The sequence below is a fragment of the Staurois parvus genome, unplaced genomic scaffold (genome assembly GCF_062004578.1).
Source record: "Staurois parvus isolate SC_StPar_1 unplaced genomic scaffold, SC_StPar_1.0 ptg002126l, whole genome shotgun sequence".
Taxonomy (NCBI): Eukaryota; Metazoa; Chordata; class Amphibia; order Anura; family Ranidae; genus Staurois; species Staurois parvus.
The window spans coordinates 4,451-21,995 of record NW_028319922.1 but is presented as its reverse complement, the minus strand read 5'-3'; the positions used below and the strand labels follow the sequence as shown (position 1 = coordinate 21,995).

General features: G+C 55.2%; 1 protein-coding gene across 1 annotated transcript in view; it reads left to right on the top strand.

Moving 5' to 3' along the window:
- Positions 1-17,338, top strand: part of NPLOC4 (NPL4 homolog, ubiquitin recognition factor) — a gene marked incomplete at its 5' end in the record, with an annotated part of 41,576 nt that extends 24,238 nt beyond the window's left edge. The window contains 5 exons of the mRNA XM_089665096.1: positions 3,198-3,269; positions 3,480-3,575; positions 6,907-7,023; positions 13,828-13,934; positions 17,179-17,338. Coding sequence (XP_089521222.1) covers positions 3,198-3,269; positions 3,480-3,575; positions 6,907-7,023; positions 13,828-13,934; positions 17,179-17,338 — 552 coding nt within the window. The remainder of the gene's footprint in view (positions 1-3,197; positions 3,270-3,479; positions 3,576-6,906; positions 7,024-13,827; positions 13,935-17,178) is intronic.
- Positions 17,339-17,545: the final 207 nt, after the last annotated feature.

The following is a 17,545-nucleotide window of genomic DNA, read 5'->3' as shown; positions in this document are numbered from 1 at the left end:
ACAGGGGTTTGCAGGGGCTGACGTCTCTTACCTGGATCCAGTCCCACGACGATCCGGTCCAGGAAGCGCGGCGTCTCCTTCAGTTCGGCCACTGGATGTTCGTGCGGCTGCGCGGCTCCGCCTCCTCACCGGTGATTGGCCGCCAGAACTGTAGCTCAGGAAAGGCACACAGGCGGCCAATCACCGGCGAGGGGGCGGAGCCGAGCGGCCCCGCGAAAATTGAGTGCCGGAGCAGCAGGTAAGTGCTCTGTGTAGAGGTGCTGCTGCAACCACATATGCTGGCTGCAGCAGCACCGTACTAGAACAGGGTCAGCAAGTCTCAGTGGGAGGAATAGTGCCCCATCATTGGTGTCACTGATACCAATGATGGGGCACTATTCCTCCCACTGACACCAATGTTGGGGCACTATTACTCCCACTGATACTAATGATGGGGCACTATTCCTCCCACTGATACCAACGATGGGGCACTATTCCTCCCCCCCACTGACACCAACGATGGGGCACTATTCCCCCCCCCCACTGACACCAACGATGGGGCACTATTCCTCCCCCCACTGACACCAATGATGGGGCACTATTCCACCCCTCACTGACACCAATGATGGGACACCATTCCTCCCACTGACAACAATGATGGGGCACTATTCCTGCCACTGATACCAATGATGGGGCACTATTCCTCCCACTGACACCAATGATGGGGCACTATTCCTCCCACTGATACCAATGATGGGGCACTATTCCTCCCACTGACACCAATGATGGGGCACTATTCCCCCCACTGACACCAATGATGGGGCACTATTCCTCCCACTGATACCAATGATGGAGCACTATTCCTCCCACTGATACCAATGATGGGGCACTATTCCTCCCACTGACACCAATGATGGGGCACTATTCCTCCCACTGATACCAATGATGGAGCACTATTCCTCCCACTGATACCAATGATGGGGCACTATTCCTGACACTGACACCAATGATGGGGCACTATTCCTCCCACTGATACCAATGATGGGGCACTATTCCTCCCACTGACACCAATGATGGGGCACTATTCCTCCCACTGACACCAATGATGGGACACTATTCCTCCCACTGACATCAATGATGGGGCACTATTCCTGCCACTGATACCAATGATGGGGCACCTATTCCCCCCACTGATACCAATGATGGGGCACTATTCCTCCCACTGACACCAATGATGGGGCGCTTTTCCTCCCACTGACATCAATGATGGGGCACTATTCCTGCCACTGATACCAATGATGGGGCACCTATTCCCCCCACTGATACCAATGATGGGGGGGCACTATTCCTCCCACTGACACCAATGATGGGGCACTATTCCTCCCACTGACACCAATGATGGGGCACTATTCCTCCCACTGGTGTGCATTGGAAGAGGGGTAGTCTTATACGGCGAGTATAGCCCAAACACTACATTTTAGCAGGAAAAGTAGGGGGGTCGTCTTATACGCCGGCAAATACGGTATATTTTTTGTATATGCACATGGAAAAGTTTTTTTGTTTGTCATATACACTTGTTCACTTTAAATTATTAATTATTAATTTTCACTTTAAATATTGAATGGGAAGTAGGAATTTATTTTAGATTTAAATATGATTTTCCACGGATTATACTATGTATCACTGATATATTATGGATTCAGTTTGATGTTTATATATGAATATGAGTTTGTTAATTCGGTAAATATCAGTTGTAGTGTTCCATTGATTAATAAGGAACTATTAACACTAAAGCACTATTATTCACTGATGGCACTTTATTAGATATATAGATTTATTTATCTAGCGCTTCACTAATTTAAGGTATATAATTGGTTACTTAATGGTTTAAGGTAAAGTGACAGCAGCTGTTGATTTAGGGGCCTTGCCTGTATTGAGCGCAGGAGGATATTTCCAATTTCATTTTCGGGTATGTGTTTTGCAGCAGGGGGTGCGCAATATCACACACGTGTGTGTGTGTGTGTATATATATGTGATTTTCATTTGGGTATGGTGTTGCATGACCGCGCAATTGTCAGTTAAAGTAACGCAGCACCGTAACGCAAATAATGGCCAGGTCAGGAAGGGGAGGAACTCCTCCGTTGCTTCGAGGATGTTTTGATGCGACTACAGCCTCCTACGTATGTGAATGCATTTTAAGCCTTTGGCACTGCTAGGCTTTGCTGGGCACAGGTGGCTCTACTAGGCACTGATGGACACTGGTAAGCTGCACTACTGGGCACAGGTGGGCGGTATTGCTGGGCACTTGTGGGCGGTACTGCTAGGCACTTGTGGGCGGTACTGCTAGGCACTTGTGGGCGGTACTGCTAGGCACTTGTGGGCGGTACTGCTAGGCACAGGTGGGCGGTACTGCTAGGCACAGGTGGGCGGTACTGCTAGGCACAGGTGGGCGGTACTGCTAGGCACAGGTGGGCGGTACTGCTAGGCACAGGTGGGCGGTACTGCTAGACACAGGTGGGCGGTATTGCTGGGCACAGGTGGGCGGTATTGCTGGGCACAGGTGGGCGGTATTGCTGGGCACAGGTGGGCGGTACTGCTGGGCACAGGTGGGCGGTACTGCTGGGCACAGGTGGGCAGTACTGCTGGGCACAGGTGGGCGGTACTGCTGGGCACTTGTGGGCGGTACTGCTGGGCACAGGTGGGCGGTATTGCTGGGCACTTGTGGGCGGCACTGCTGGGCACAGGTGGGCGGTATTGCTGGGCACTTGTGGGCGGTACTGCTGGGCACTGATCATCAGGGCAGTGATGATCGGTGCCGATCCGTCCTCTGACAGTGCGAGGAAAGTGCAGCCGATAACCAGCAACTGCATTTACCGGCGATCTGCTCTGTCATTGGACACGACTGATCTCAAGGTAAAAGGGCGCTGTGATTGGCCTTTCACCACATCACATGATCAGCTGTGTCTGTAGGACTTCATATGACACCCTCCCAGATGTGGACAACCAACCTGTAACCGTCATTCAGCTATAGCGCGGTTGCCAGGTGGTTACAGCCCACGTCTGTGCTGCCACGTGTACATGTATGACCCGTGACGGGGGGTAATACATATGAAGCTGCATTATCTCGTGTCTTAGATCTCGCTGTGAGATGAATGAAATGTGAATATTTCTGGAGGAATGTGAGGTTGTGTTTCACCGTCGGCCGTTCTTCCTTGCAGGACGTGGACAAGTTCGGTAATGAAATCACCCAGCTGGCCCGGCCTCTGCCTGTAGAGTATTTGATCATCGATGTAAGTATTCCCCTTCGTCCTGTCCATGTGTGGGGACTGGAGATCCACCATCACTTCCTGTCTGGGTGACCACCCTGGCAATCCATTCTTGGCTGATCATGATCACCGATTTATCGTTTGTTCCCACACACGTCATGACCGGTTCTAATGCTTTGGTTTTGCTGTTGGCGTTGATCTGTCCATCCTGACCTCGTTTATTCTGCTCTGTAGATCACCACCACCTTCCCTAAGGATCCAGTCTATACGTTTTCCACGTCATCCAACTTGTTCCCCATCGAAAACAGAGAAGCCTTGGGTGAAACTCAGGTGAGGCACGAGCAACATTTACTGCCGGGAAACCCGATGCTGACAGAAGATGTAGTAAGATTTATTTGCCGAGTCCTAAAGATGATCCCCGAGGTTTGGCCTTGTGGCACGGAGGTCATTGGTACGAATCCCAGCCAGGACAGTATATGCATGGAGTTTGCATGTTCTTCCTGTGCTTATGTGGGTTTCCTCTGGCTGTCCTGGTTTCCTCCAAAGACATGCTGGTAGCCAATTGGCTCGAGTCTAAACAGACCAAGTGATCCATTGACTCTGCCCCTTAGAAAGTGATGGCCCTCGTATGTGAGATAGGGACTTTAGATTGTAAGCTCCTTCAGGACAGGGACTTGTGTGAATGTACAATCTACACTCACCGGACACTTTGTTAGGTCCACCTGTTCAGTTGCTTGGCAAATTGCTAATCAGCCAATCACATGGCAGCAACTCAATGCATTTAGGCATCTAGACGTGGTGAAGACGACTTGCTGAAGTTCAAACCGAGCATCAGAATGGGGAAGAAAGGGGATTGAAGTGACTGAACGTGGCATGGTTGTTGGTGCCAGACGGGCTGGTCTGAGGATTTCAAAAACTGCTGATCTGCGGGATTTTCCCTCACATCCATCTCTAGGGGTTACAGAGAATGGTCCAAAAAAGAGAAAATATCCAGTGAGTGGCAGTTGTGTGGAGGAAAAGGCCTTGTTGGTGTCAGAGGAGAATGGGCAGACTGGTTGGAGATGATAGAAAGGTAACAGTAACTCCAATAACCCCTCGTTACACCCAAGGTATGCAGAATACCATCTCTGAATGCACGTCCAACCTTGAAGCAGATGGGCTACAGCAGCAGAAGACCACACCGGGTGCCACTCCTGTCAGCTAAGACCACACCGGGTGCCACTCCTGTCAGCTAAGACCACACCGGGTGCCACTCCTGTCAGCTAAGAACAGGACATGGAGGCTAAATTTCGCACAGGATCACCAAAATTGGCCAACAGAAGATTGGAAAAATGTTGCCTGTTCTGATGAGTCTGGATTTCAGCTGCGACATGCAGATGGTGGGGTCAGAATTTGGCATAAAAAACATGAAAGCATGGATCCATCCTGCCTTGTATCCATGGTTCAGGCTGGTGGTGGTGGTGTCATGGTGTGGGGGATCCATCCTGCATTGTATCAATGGTTCAGGCTGGTGGTGGTGTCATGGTGTGGTGGATCCATCCTGCCTTGTATCCATGGTTCAGGCTGGTGGTGGTGGTGTCATGGTGTGGTGGATCCATCCTGCCTTGTATCCATGGTTCAGGCTGGTGGTGGGTTCATGGTGTGGGGGATCCATCCTGCATTGTATCAATGGTTCAGGCTGGTGGTGGTGTCATGGTGTGGGGGATCCATCCTGCCTTGTATCAACTGTTCAGGCTGGTGGTGGTGGTGTCATGGTGTGGTGGATCCATCCTGCCTTGTATCAATGGTTCAGGCTGGTGGTGGTGGTGTCATGGTGTGGTGGATCCATCCTGCCTTGTATCAATGGTTCAGGCTGGTGGTGGTATCATGGTGTGGGGGATCCATCCTGCCTTGTATCAATGGTTCAGGCTGGTGGTGGTGTCATGGTGTGGGGGATCCATCCTGCCTTGTATCCATGGTTCAGGCTGGTGGTGGTGTCATGGTGTGGTGGATCCATCCTGCCTTGTATCCATGGTTCAGGCTGGTGGTGGTGTCATGGTGTGGGGGATCCATCCTGCCTTGTATCAATGGTTCAGGCTGGTGGTGGTGGTGTCATGGTGTGGTGGATCCATCCTGCCTTGTATCCATGGTTCAGGCTGGTGGTGGTGGTGTCATGGTGTGATGGATCCATCCTGCCTTGTATCAATGGTTCAGGCTGGTGGTGGTGGTGTCATGGTGTGGGGGATCCATCCTGCCTTGTATCAATCGTTCAGGCTGGTGGTGGTGGTGGTGTCATGGTGTGGGGGATCCATCCTGCCTTGTATCCATGGTTCAGGCTGGTGGTGGTGGTGTCATGGTGTGGGGGATCCATCCTGCCTTGTATCAATGGTTCAGGCTGGTGGTGGTGTCATGGTGTGGGGGATCCATCCTGCCTTGTATCAATCGTTCAGGCTGGTGGTGGTGGTGTCATGGTGTGGGGGATCCATCCTGCCTTGTATCAATCGTTCAGGCTGGTGGTGGTGGTGTCATGGTGTGGGGGATCCATCCTGCCTTGTATCAATGGTTCAGGCTGGTGGTGGTGTCATGGTGTGGGGGATCCATCCTGCCTTGTATCAATGGTTCAGGCTGGTGGTGGTGGTGTCATGGTGTGGTGGATCCATCCTGCCTTGTATCAATGGTTCAGGCTGGTGGTGGTGGTGTCATGGTGTGGTGGATCCATCCTGCCTTGTATCAATGGTTCAGGCTGGTGGTGGTGGTGTCATGGTGTGATGGATCCATCCTGCCTTGTATCCATGGTTCAGGCTGGTGGTGTCATGGTGTGGGGGATCCATCCTGCCTTGTATCAATGGTTCAGGCTGGTGGTGGTGGTGTCATGGTGTGGGGGATCCATCCTGCCTTGTATCCATGGTTCAGGCTGGTGGTGGTGGTGTCATGGTGTGGGGGAGATTTTCTTGGCACACTTTGGACCCCTTCGTACCAGTTAAGCATCGTTTACACACCGTGGCCTACCTGACTATTGTTGCTGACCATGTCCACCCCTCTATGACTCCAGTGTCCCCATCTTCTGATGGCTCCTCCCAGCAGGATAACGCTCCATGTCACAAAGCTCCAATCATCTCCAACTGGTTTCTGGAACATGACAATGAGGTCACTGGACTCCAATGGCCTCCAGTCACCAGATCTCCATCCAATAGATCCCTCCCTCAAAGGACTGTCAGTGTCAAAGGAGAATGAAAACTCCTCCTACAAGATTAACTAGTGCCTGTCTGGACACTGCATGACCCCTGACCTCTGTGTGGACAGCTTTGATTGGCCCTGTGATGATTACATGCACTTCCCAAAGAGAAAAAAAACTCTTTAGCAAACCACACTAAACTGAGCATGTGCAAAGTGACTTCTAGAGCTCGGTATTAGCAGCATATGGATTGGGGACAGTAGAAGAAGGGGAGGATCAGGTAAAATAGGATCAAACAGCCTTTTTTTCGGATGATTAACCCCTTAGGTTCCACAGTGAGTATAACCAGCATGCTTTGCTGCATCTACAGACGGCTTGGACTGTTGGGGGTTCAGGAACAGTCAGAGAAGTAAATGTTGAGGTTGGGACGTGTCGGGGGATGGTGACCATTTTCTGTTAATGACATTCTAGCTTTGCAACCATTAATGTTCGTTTTTTTTTTCGTAGGACTTTCACAGCCTGGCCACCTACCTGACCCAGAATCCATCCTCCGTTTTCCTGGATATCATCTCAGACTTCCACCTACTCCTCTTCCTGGTCACCAATGATGTGATGCCTCTACAGGTAGGTCCTCGTGGAACGGTCCTAGAGCTTCGGATCTCCTAGCCTTGTAAGGTGGCCGATGACGAGGCGATTTGTTTGGTCCATCCCGGTATGAGCGACTACAGACAGCGCCACACTATTATTGCTCCGCCCCTTGCGGCGGACTGAGATTATGACTGAATGTAACTCAATATTTAAAGTGGAACTCCGGGTGGAGAGGATTATGTGACTTGTGGTGGGGAAGACGTTCCTTCAATGATGTTTCTTAGTTGTGTATTATTGGACCCGGCTCTTCTATTCATAGATTATATAGGGCCGCCTTCCGGGAACTGGACACCGGCAAACAGAACTTTGGTGCAGCCCTTTAAACTCCTCCTACTTCCAGCACTTTCCAGAGGATGACCTCTCTACTAAAAGCAGTTACACTATATTGCCCCAAGTATTGGGCCCCGCCCTTCCCACGCACATGACCTTTAATGGCCCCCCAGTCTTAGTCCGTAAGGTTCAATATTGAGTTGGCCCCGCCCTTTCCACACACATGACCTTTAATGGCCCCCCAGTCTTAGTACATAGGGTTCAATATTGAGTTGGCCCCGCCCTTTCCATGCACATGAACTATAATGGCCCCCCAGTCTTAGTACGTAGGGTTCAATATTGAGTTGGCCCCGCCCTTTCCACGCACATGAACTATAATGGCCCCCCAGTCTTAGTCCGTAGGGTTCAATATTGAGTTGGCCCCGCCCTTTCCACGCACATGAACTATAATGGCCCCCCAGTCTTAGTCCGTAGGGTTCAATATTGAGTTGGCCCCGCCCTTTCCACACACATGACCTTTAATGGCTCCCGCAGTATTAGTCCGTAGGGTTCAATATTGAGTTGGCCCCGCCCTTCCCACACACATGACCTTTAATGGCCCCCCAGTCTTAGTCCGTAGGGTTCAATATTGAGTTGGCCCCGCCCTTTGCCTCTTCTGGGAAGGCCCCCCACAAGGTTTAGGAGGGTGTCTATGGGAAGGTTGGACCATTCTTCCAGAAGCACATTTGTCAGGTCAGGCACTGATGTCGGGGGAGGGGCACTGATGTTGGGGGAGGGGCACTGATGTCAGGGGAGGGGGCCTGGCTCGCAGTCTCCGCTCTAATTCATCCCAAAGGTGTTCTATGGGGTTGAGGTCAGGACTCTGTGCAGGACAGTCAGGTTCCTCCACCCCAAACTGGCTCCTCCATGTCTTTATGGACCTTGCTTTGTGCACTGGGGGGCAGTCATGTTGGAACAGGAAGGGGCCATCCCCAAACTCCTCCCACAAAGTTGGGAGCATGAAATTGTCCAAAATGTCACCTTAAGAGTTCCCTTCACTGGAACTAGGGGGCCAAGCCCAACCCCTGAAAAACACCCCCACACCATAATCCCCCCTCCACCAAACTTTACACTTGGCACAATGCAGTCAGGCAAGTACTGTTCTCCTGGCCACCGCCAAACCCAGACACATCCATCGGATTGCCAGACAGAGAAGTGTGATTGGTCCCTCCAGAGAACACGTCTCCATGCTCTAGAGTCCAGTGGCGGCGTGCTTTACACCACGGCATCCGACGCTTTGCATTGCACTTGGTGATGGAAGGCTTGGATGCAGCTGCTCGGCCATGGAAACCCATTCCATGAAGCTCTCTACGCACTGTTGTTGGGCTCATCTGAAGGCCACACCAAGTTTGGAGGTCTTTAGCTATTGACTCTGCAGACAGTTGGCGACTTCTGCGCACTGTGCGCTTCAGCATGCGCTGACCCCGCCCTGTCATGTGACGTGGCCTACCACTTGGTGGCTGAGTGGCTGTTGTTCCCAGTGGCTTTCACTTTGTTATAATCCCACTAACAGTTGAGCGTGGAATATTTAGTAGCCAGGAAATGTCACGGATGGACTTATTGCAGTGGTCCTCCCTATTACTGCGCGGTCAGGGATGGGGTGCCTGGAGGCCACATCACGTGTGCAGTGCAGCGTTCCCGCGGTTCCCCATAGACGTCTGGTATGTTCGGGGGGTTCGGAACGTTTTGTGAAAGCAACCAAAGTCCTGCATGGAGCATCTTATGTGAGCTTTTCGTACCAAAATCCCAGACATAATAGAAGTCTATGGGAACCGCGGAGGACAGTCGGGATCAGTCCAGTGCCGGGACCACCGCAGTGCGTGTCACCCGATCTCTGCAACACAATCAGATTGGTAATCGGAATTATTGATTTATATCAGAACAACATGAGAGCCCTGCCCAACACTAGAGTCCCCATCAGAGTCCTTTTTTACATGAGAATCCTCAGCACTGTCCCCCTTTACATGGGAGTCCCCATCAGAGTCCCCTTATACGAGTCCCCATCAGTGTCCCCCTTTACTTGAGAGCACCCCCTAACACTAGAAACCCCATCAGTGTCCCCCCTTACATGAGAGACCCCATCAGTGTCCCCCCTTACATGAGAGTCCCCATCAGTGTCCCCCCTTACATGAGAGTCCCCATCAGTGTCCCCCCTTACGTGAGAGTCCCCATCAGTGTCCCCCCTTACGTGAGAGTCCCCATCAGTGTCCCCCCTTACGTGAGAGTCCCCATCAGTGTCCCCCCTTACGTGAGAGTCCCCATCAGTGTCCCCCCTTACGTGAGAGTCCCCATCAGTGTCCCCCGTGCGTGAGAGTCCCCATCAGTGTCCCCCGTACATGAGTCCCCATCAGTGTCCCCCGTACATGAGTCCCCATCAGTGTCCCCCTTACCTGAGAGTCCCCATCAGTGTCCCCCGTACATGAGTCCCCATCAGTGTCCCCCTTACCTGAGAGTCCCCATCAGTGTCCCCCGTACATGAGTCCCCATCAGTGTCCCCCTTACCTGAGAGTCCCCATCAGTGTCCCATCAGAGTCCCCCCTTACCTGAGAGTCCCCATCAGAGTCCCCCCTTACCTGAGTGTCCCCATCAGAGTCATAGTTTGGAGATAATTCAGTGTCAGGTTGCCCTTCTCTACATTCTCTCCACTCCTCTGATATCCGTTTTGTGAATTGGAGCCCAAAACTGAACATCTTCCTGATGAAGTCTTACTAAGGATTTGTACCGGGCACTTTGACCCTCGTGGCCCCATATGATGTAATGGGCCACAGATGTCAGGTTTCTCGGCATCAGACAATCATTCTATCTTTTCATAGATCCCCTCCCCTTCAGGCTTGCACAGGTGTACTGGCTCCTCCCCTTCAGGCTTGCACAGGTGTACTGGCTCCTCCCCTTCAGGCTTGCACAGGTGTACTGGCTCCTCCCCTTCAGGCTTGCACAGGTCTACTGGCTCCTTCCCTTCAGTCTTGCACAGGTGTACCGGCTCCTCCCCTTCAGTCTTGCACAGGTGTACCGGCTCCTCCCCTTCATTCTGTCACAGGTGTACCGGCTCCTCCCCTTCAGGCTTGCACAGGTGTACTGGCTCCTCCCCTTCCGTCTTGCACAGGTGTATTGGCTCCTCCCCTTCAGGCTTGCACAGGTGTATCGGCTCCTCCCCTTCATTCTGTCACAGGTGTACCGGCTCCTCCCCTTCATTCTGTCACAGGTGTACCGGCTCCTCCCCTTCATTCTGTCACAGGTGTACCGGCTCCTCCCCTTCATTCTGTCACAGGTGTACCGGCTCCTCCCCTTCATTCTGTCACAGGTGTACCGGCTCCTCCCCTTCATTCTGTCACAGGTGTACCGGCTCCTCCCCTTCATTCTGTCACAGGTGTACCGGCTCCTCCCCTTCATTCTGTCACAGGTGTACCGGCTCCTCCCCTTCATTCTGTCACAGGTGTACCGGCTCCTCCCCTTCATTCTGTCACAGGTGTACCGGCTCCTCCCCTTCAGGCTTGCACAGGTGTACTGGCTCCTCCCCTTCAGGCTTGCACAGGTGTACTGGCTCCTCCCCTTCAGGCTTGCACAGGTCTACTGGCTCCTCCCCTCCAGTCTTGCGCAGGTGCACCGGCTCCTCCCCTCCAGTCTTGCGCAGGTGCACCGGCTCCTCCACTCCAGTCTTGCACAGGTGCAGTGGCTCCTCCCCTTCAGTCTTGCACAGGTGCAGTGGCTCCTCCCCTTCAGTCTTGCACAGGTGCACCGGCTCCTCCCCTCCAGTCTTGCACAGGTGCAGTGGCTCCTCCCCTTCAGTCTTGCACAGGTGCAGCGGCTCCTCCCCTCCAGTCTTGCACAGGTGCAGTGGCTCCTCCCCTTCAGTCTTGCATAGATGTACCTATGAAGGGGAGGAGCTGGTACCCCTGTGCAAGACTGAAGGGAAGACCGGAGTTCTCCTTTAATTGCAGGCACCCCACCATGGCTGTGTTCCACTGTGGTCTGTTACGTCACCCCGTAGGGTCTGCACATGCTCAGTGACACTTTTCTAACCCCTCGATGTGTTATTTCTCTGCCAGTTTCCTATATTTGGGATCTGTGACCCCCCCGGAGCACAATGTGCACCAACATTCCTCCCTGTGACCCCCCCGGAGCACAATGTGCGCCAACATTCCTCCCTGTGACACCCCCGGAGCACAATGTGCGCCAACATTCCTCCCTGTGACACCCCCGGAGCACAATGTGCGCCAACATTCCTCCCTGTGACACCCCCGGAGCACAATGTGCGCCAACATTCCTCCCTGTGACACCCCCGGAGCACAATGTGCGCCAACATTCCTCCCTGTGACACCCCCGCCAGCAGTACGGAGACACAGCTGCAGCCAGCCGGCCGTTCCAGGATCCCGCCTGTCTCTCAGTCCCTGGCCTTGGCTGGCGGTGTCACTGGCTGCCCGATGGCAGGAAATGAGCTCAGAACACGGACTGCGGCTGGGAGGTCCTTGCTTGCCTGGTAATCGGGACAAAGCGCCCATCCCCCGGCCACAGGACATAAAGAGGAACTCCGAGCAAATGTGACTCCTGTCAGTAAATGTATAGTCTGCGTGTATACACTCCTGACATCACAATGTACTGCAGACATCCCGGACCTCCAGTCACTGACTTTGCCTAGGCTCACTCCCCCCTCCCCCAGGGATCAGACTGTACATTGTGACTTTGTAGGAGGAAGTATTTCCTCGGTCTCCCCTCCCCAAGTGATCAGACTGTACATTGTAACTTTGTAGAAAGAGGAGAAGGCGTGTCCTCAGTCTCCCCTCCCCCAGTGATCAGACTGTACATTTTGACTTTGTAGAAGGAGGAGGAGGCATTTCCTCAGTCTCCTCCCCCAGTGATCAGACTGTACATTGTAACTTTGTAGAAGGAGGAGGAAGCGTTTCCTCAGTCTCCTCCCCCAGTGATCAGACTGTACATTGTAACTTTGTAGAAGGAGGAGGAGGCATTTCCTCAGTCTCCCCTCCCCCAGTGATCAGACTGTACATTGTAACTTTGTAGAAGGAGTCATCATCATTTCCTCAGTCTCCCCTCCCCCAGTGATCAGACTGTACATTGTAACTTTGTAGAAGGAGGAGGAGGCGTTTCCTCAGTCCCCCTTCCCCCAGTGATCAGACTGTACATTGTAACTTTGTAGAAGGAGGAGGAGGCGTTTCCTCAGTCCCCCTTCCCCCAGTGATCAGACTGTACATTGTAACTTTGTAGGAGGATGAGGAAGGCATTTCCTCAGTCTCCCCTCCCCCAGTGATCAGACTGTACATTGTAACTTTGTAGAAGGAGGAGGAGGCGTTTCCTCAGTCCCCTCCCCCAGTGATCAGACTGTACATTGTAACTTTGTAGAAGGAGGAGGCATTTCCTCAGTCCCCCCTCCCCCAGTGATCAGACATTGTAACTTTGTAGCAAACCACAAGGTGAGAGGCGGCAGCAGGGGCTGATTTGTGTCAGACATTTGTAAACACTGCTGAGAGCTGCACAGGCTCCAGGATTCCATGATTGTCTCCTCTGTAAACTGAAATCTCAGTCCAGGAAGCATGTGGTGAGGGGATGATTCCAGAGCAAAGATGGTGCCGTCCTTTCAGAGACGATGGAAACAGATGATGAGGTTGTTGGACATGACTTGTATCCACCTAAAGCTGAACTCCGGGGAGTGTGTGGCACTGCAAGAGTTGAGGGCTCATGTGTGGGCGGAGCATTACTTCCCGGGTTGTGGGCGGTCCCATGACCTCATCCTGCACCACATGGGACTCTTAGCTGTGCATTGTATGTGCGGGGGTTGGGTGGGGGGTGGGGCTTACATTTCCCTTCACTTCCTGTTCTAGAAATGCAATCACAGCAAAGTCCGGGGAATTCTCATCACCAGAGAAGGGGCCTCTGTTGTTGTCTATGCAGTGCGGCACGATTGGCAGTAGGATGGAATTCAAGTGCCTGGGAAAAAAAAACAAAAGAGGTGGAGCTTGTACTTGTGCCACGCCCCTTCCATCCTGCTCATTAGCGGAACATTGTGTTCCGGGCCGCAGCCAATTTCATCGGGCAACGAGGTAACGGGAGAACAAAAAACATCGCTGACCGAGAATCGCAGAAATAAGGGGGGGGGACAAAAGTAAGGGGGGGTATAACCCTGGTCAGTTTTTTTTGTTACCGTGTCCCATTGGGGAGATTTCCCTCCACTTCCTGTCCCATAGCCAACACAGGAAGTGAGAGGAAATCCCTCTAAAGTGAGGGAATCACCAGATCCAGTGCCCCCCATTGGATGATTTCCCCTCTATTCCTGTTCTGGTGACAACCCACAATTTGGGGTTTTCCTTCACTTCCTGTTTTCTGGAATCTCCATAATGGGGACACAGACTGACGGGGGTTCTGATTCCTCTCCACTCCTTCCAATACAAAGTAACGATTTTCCTGCATTTCCTCCGTTACTCTGTGGTGACGCCCCTTCTCCGCCCATTCCTCTTCCAGGACAGTATCAGCCTGCTGCTGGAGGCGGTGAGGACCCGGAACGAGGAGCTGGCACAGACCTGGAAGAAGTCGGAGCAATGGGCGACCATCGAGCAGCTGTGCAGTAAGTACCGCCCCCCCCCCCCCATGGCCGGACCTGACTTGGGCAGAGTAGGGAGGGAGAAGTAGGAATCCTTTGACCTTCAATGTTCCACGTAAACGTGTTTGTTTTCTGAGGACGACTTCACAGCTTTATATTGCAGCAAAGCTTCGGACATAATACTGCCGAGCGCTGAGTGTGATGTCACTGATCTCTGGAGCTGCAAGTACTGCCGAGCAATTCATCCTCAAACCTAACATTCCGTACTCTCAGCTCCGCTGCTGGGAGGAGGGAGCTGAGCTACTGGGAGAAGGGAGCTGAGCTGCTGAGAGGGGGAGCTGAGCTGCTGGGAGGAGAGAGGCTGAGCTGCTGGGAGGAGAGAGCTGAGCTGCTGGGAGGAGGGAGCTGAGCTGTTGGGAGGAGGGAGCTGAGCTGCTGGGAGGAGGGAGCTGAGCTGCTGGGAGGAGGGAGCTGAGCTGCTGGGAGGAGGGAGCTGAGCTGCTGGGAGGAGGAGCTGAGCTGATGGGAGGAGGAGCTGAGCTGATGGGAGGAGGGAGCTGAGCTGTTGAGAGGGAGCTGAGCTGCTAGGAGGAGGAGCTGAGCTGCTGGGAGGAGGGAGCTGAGCTGCTGGGAGGAGGGAGCTGAGCTGCTGGGAGGAACTTGGCAGCCAGTCCTCTCGCCCTCCCCTCCCAACCCTCCCCCTCCCCTCTCCTCTCCCAACCCTCCCCCTCCCCTCTCCTCTCCCAACCCTCCCCTCCCCTCTCCCTCCCCCTCCCCTCTCCCTCCCCCTCCCCTCTCCCTTCCCCTCCCCTCTCCCTCCCCCTCCCCTCTCCCTTCCCCTCTCCCTCCCCCTCCCCTCTCCCTCCCCTCTCCCAACCCTCCCTCCCCCCCTCTCCCAACCCTCCCCCCCCCCCCCCTCTCCCAACCCTCCCCCCCCCCCTCTCCCAACCCTCCCCCCCCCCCTCTCCCAACCCTCCCCTCTCCCAACCCTCCCCTCTCCCAACCCTCCCCTCTCCCAACCCTCCCTCCCCCCCTCTCCCAACCCTCCCTCCCCCCCTCTCCCAACCCTCCCTCCTCCCCTCCCTCCTCTCCTCCCCTCCCTCCTCTCCTCCCTCCTCTCCTCCCCTCCCTCCTCTCCTCCCCTCCCTCCTCTCCTCCCCTCGCCCCTCTCCTCCCCTCGCCTCTCCCCTCGCCTCTCTCCTCGCCTCCCCTCGCCTCTCCCCTCTCCTCCCCTCGCCTCCCCTCGCCTCTCTCCCCTCGCCTCCCCTCGCCTCTCTCCCCTCTCCTCCCCTCGCCTCTCTCCCCTCTCCTCCCCTCGCCTCTCTCCCCTCTCCTCCCCTCGCCTCTCTCCCCTCCTCCCCTCGCCTCTCCCCCCTCATCTCGCCCCTCCCCTCGCCCCTCCCCTCGCCCCTCCTCTCGCCCCTCCTCTCGCCTCTCCTCTCGCCTCTCTCCCCTCCTCTCGCCCCTTCCTCCTCCTCTCGCCCCTTCCTCTCGCCTCTCCCCCTTCCTCTCGCCCCTTCCTCTCGCCTCTCCCCCTTCCTCTCGCCCCTTCCTCTCGCCTCTCCCCCTTCCTCTCGCCTCTCCCCCCTCCTCTCGCCTCTCTCCCCTCCTCTCGCCTCTCCAACCCTCCTCTCCCCCCTCCTCTCCAACCCTCCTCTCCCCCCTCCTCTCCAACCCTCCCTCCCCCCTCCTCTCCAACCCTCCTCTCCCCCCTCCTCTCCAACCCTCCTCTCTCCCCTCCTCCCTCTCCCCTCCCCTTCTCTCCCCTCCCCTCCTCCTCTCCCCTCCCCTCCTCCTCTCCCCTCCCCTCCCCCCTCCTCCCCTCCCTTCTCTCCCCTCCCCTCCCTTCTCTCCCCTCCCCTCCCTTCTCTCCCTTCCCCTCCCTTCTCTCCTCTCCCCTCCCTTCTCTCCTCTCCCCTCCCCTCCCTCCTCTCCCTCCCCTCCCCTCCCCTCCCCTCCCCCTCTCCTCTCCCCTCCCCTCTCCTCTCCCCTCCCCTCCCCTCCCCTCTCCTCTCCCCTCCCTTCCCCTCCCTTCTCTCCTCTCCCTTCCCCTCCCTCCCTTCCCCTCCCCTCCCCTCCCTTCTCCCCTCCCTTCCCTTCTCCTCTCCTCTCCCCTCCCCTCTCCTCCCTTCTCCTCTCCTCTCCCCTCTCCTCCTCCTCCTATCCTCTCTCCTCCTCCTATCCTCTCTCCTCCTCCTATATGTATATTCCTCTCTTGTCTAACTGTCCTTTCTCCTCCCCTCTCTCCTCCCCTCCCTCCTCTCTCCTCCCCTCCCTTCTCTCTCCCCTCCCCTCCCTCCTCTCTCCCCTCCCCTCCCTCCTCTCTCCCCTCCCCTCCCTCCTCTCTCCCCTCCCCTCCCCTCCCTCCTCTCTCCCCTCCCCTCCCCTCCCTCCTCTCTCCCCTCCCCTCCTCCTCTCTCCTCTCCCCCACCCTCCCCTCCTCCTATATGTATATTCCTCTCTTGTCTAACTGTCCCTTCTCCTCTCCTCTCCCCTCCCTTCTCCTCTTCTCTCCCCTCCCCTCCTCTCTCCCCTCCTCCCCTTTCTCCTCCCCTCCCCTCTCCTCTCCTCCCCTCCCCTCTCCTCCCCTCCCCTCCCCTTTCTCCTCCCCTCCCCTCCCCTTTCTCCTCCCCTCCCCTCTCTCCTCCTCCTATCCTCTCTCCTCCTCCTATCCTCTCTCCTCCTCCTATATGTATATTCCTCTCTTGTCTAACTGTCCTTTCTCCTCCCCTCTCCTCCTCTCCCCTCCTCCCCTCTCTCCTCCCCTCCCCCCTCTCTCCTCCCCTCCCCTCTCTCCCTCCTCCCCTCCCTCTCTCCTCCTCCCCTCCCCTCTCTCCTCCTCCTATATGTATATTCCTCTCTTGTCTAACTGTCCGTTCTCCTCCCCTCTCCTCCTCTCCCTCCTCCCCTCTCTCCTCCCCTCCCCTCTCTCCTCCCCTCTCTCCTCCCCTCTCTCCTCCCCTCCCCTCTCTCCTCCCCTCCCCTCTCTCCTCCTCCTATATGTATATTCCTCTCTTGTCTAACTGTCCTTTCTCCTCCCCTCTCCTCCTCTCCCCTCCTCCCCTCTCTCCTCCTCCCCTCCCCTCTCTCCTCCCCTCCCCTCTCTCCTCCTCCTATATGTATATTCCTCTCTAGTCTAACTGTCCTTTCTCCTCCCCTCCCCTTTCTCCTCCCCTCTCTCCTCCTCCCCTCCCCTCTCTCCTCCCCTCCCCTCTCTCCTCCTCCTATATGTATATTCCTCTCTAGTCTAACTGTCCTTTCTCCTCCTGCAGGCCCGGTGGAGTCCCGCCGTCAGAGCTTCAGGATTTCGGGGCTATTGGGGGATCAGCACACGCCGCCTCTTCCTCCTCCATGTGGTCCTGTCTGCACTGCACCTTTATGAACCAAGCCGGCACAGATCACTGCGAGATGTGCCAGCTTCCCCGAACCTAATGCCGCTAAGCAGAGGGGGGGCCGGCCAGATGGGACCTCCTCCGAGGAGCCGTCCTTTTGAAAGTACATTTCCAGCAAGCCCCACCCTGCGTTGCCCGTAGGGCGGTGTGACGGAGGAGTCCACTCTTACGGGGGAAGCCCGAGGGTAGTTTGTAGAGAACCAAAGCTTACTCGCCCGCCTGCCGGCCAACCAGGCGAGCCCGTAGC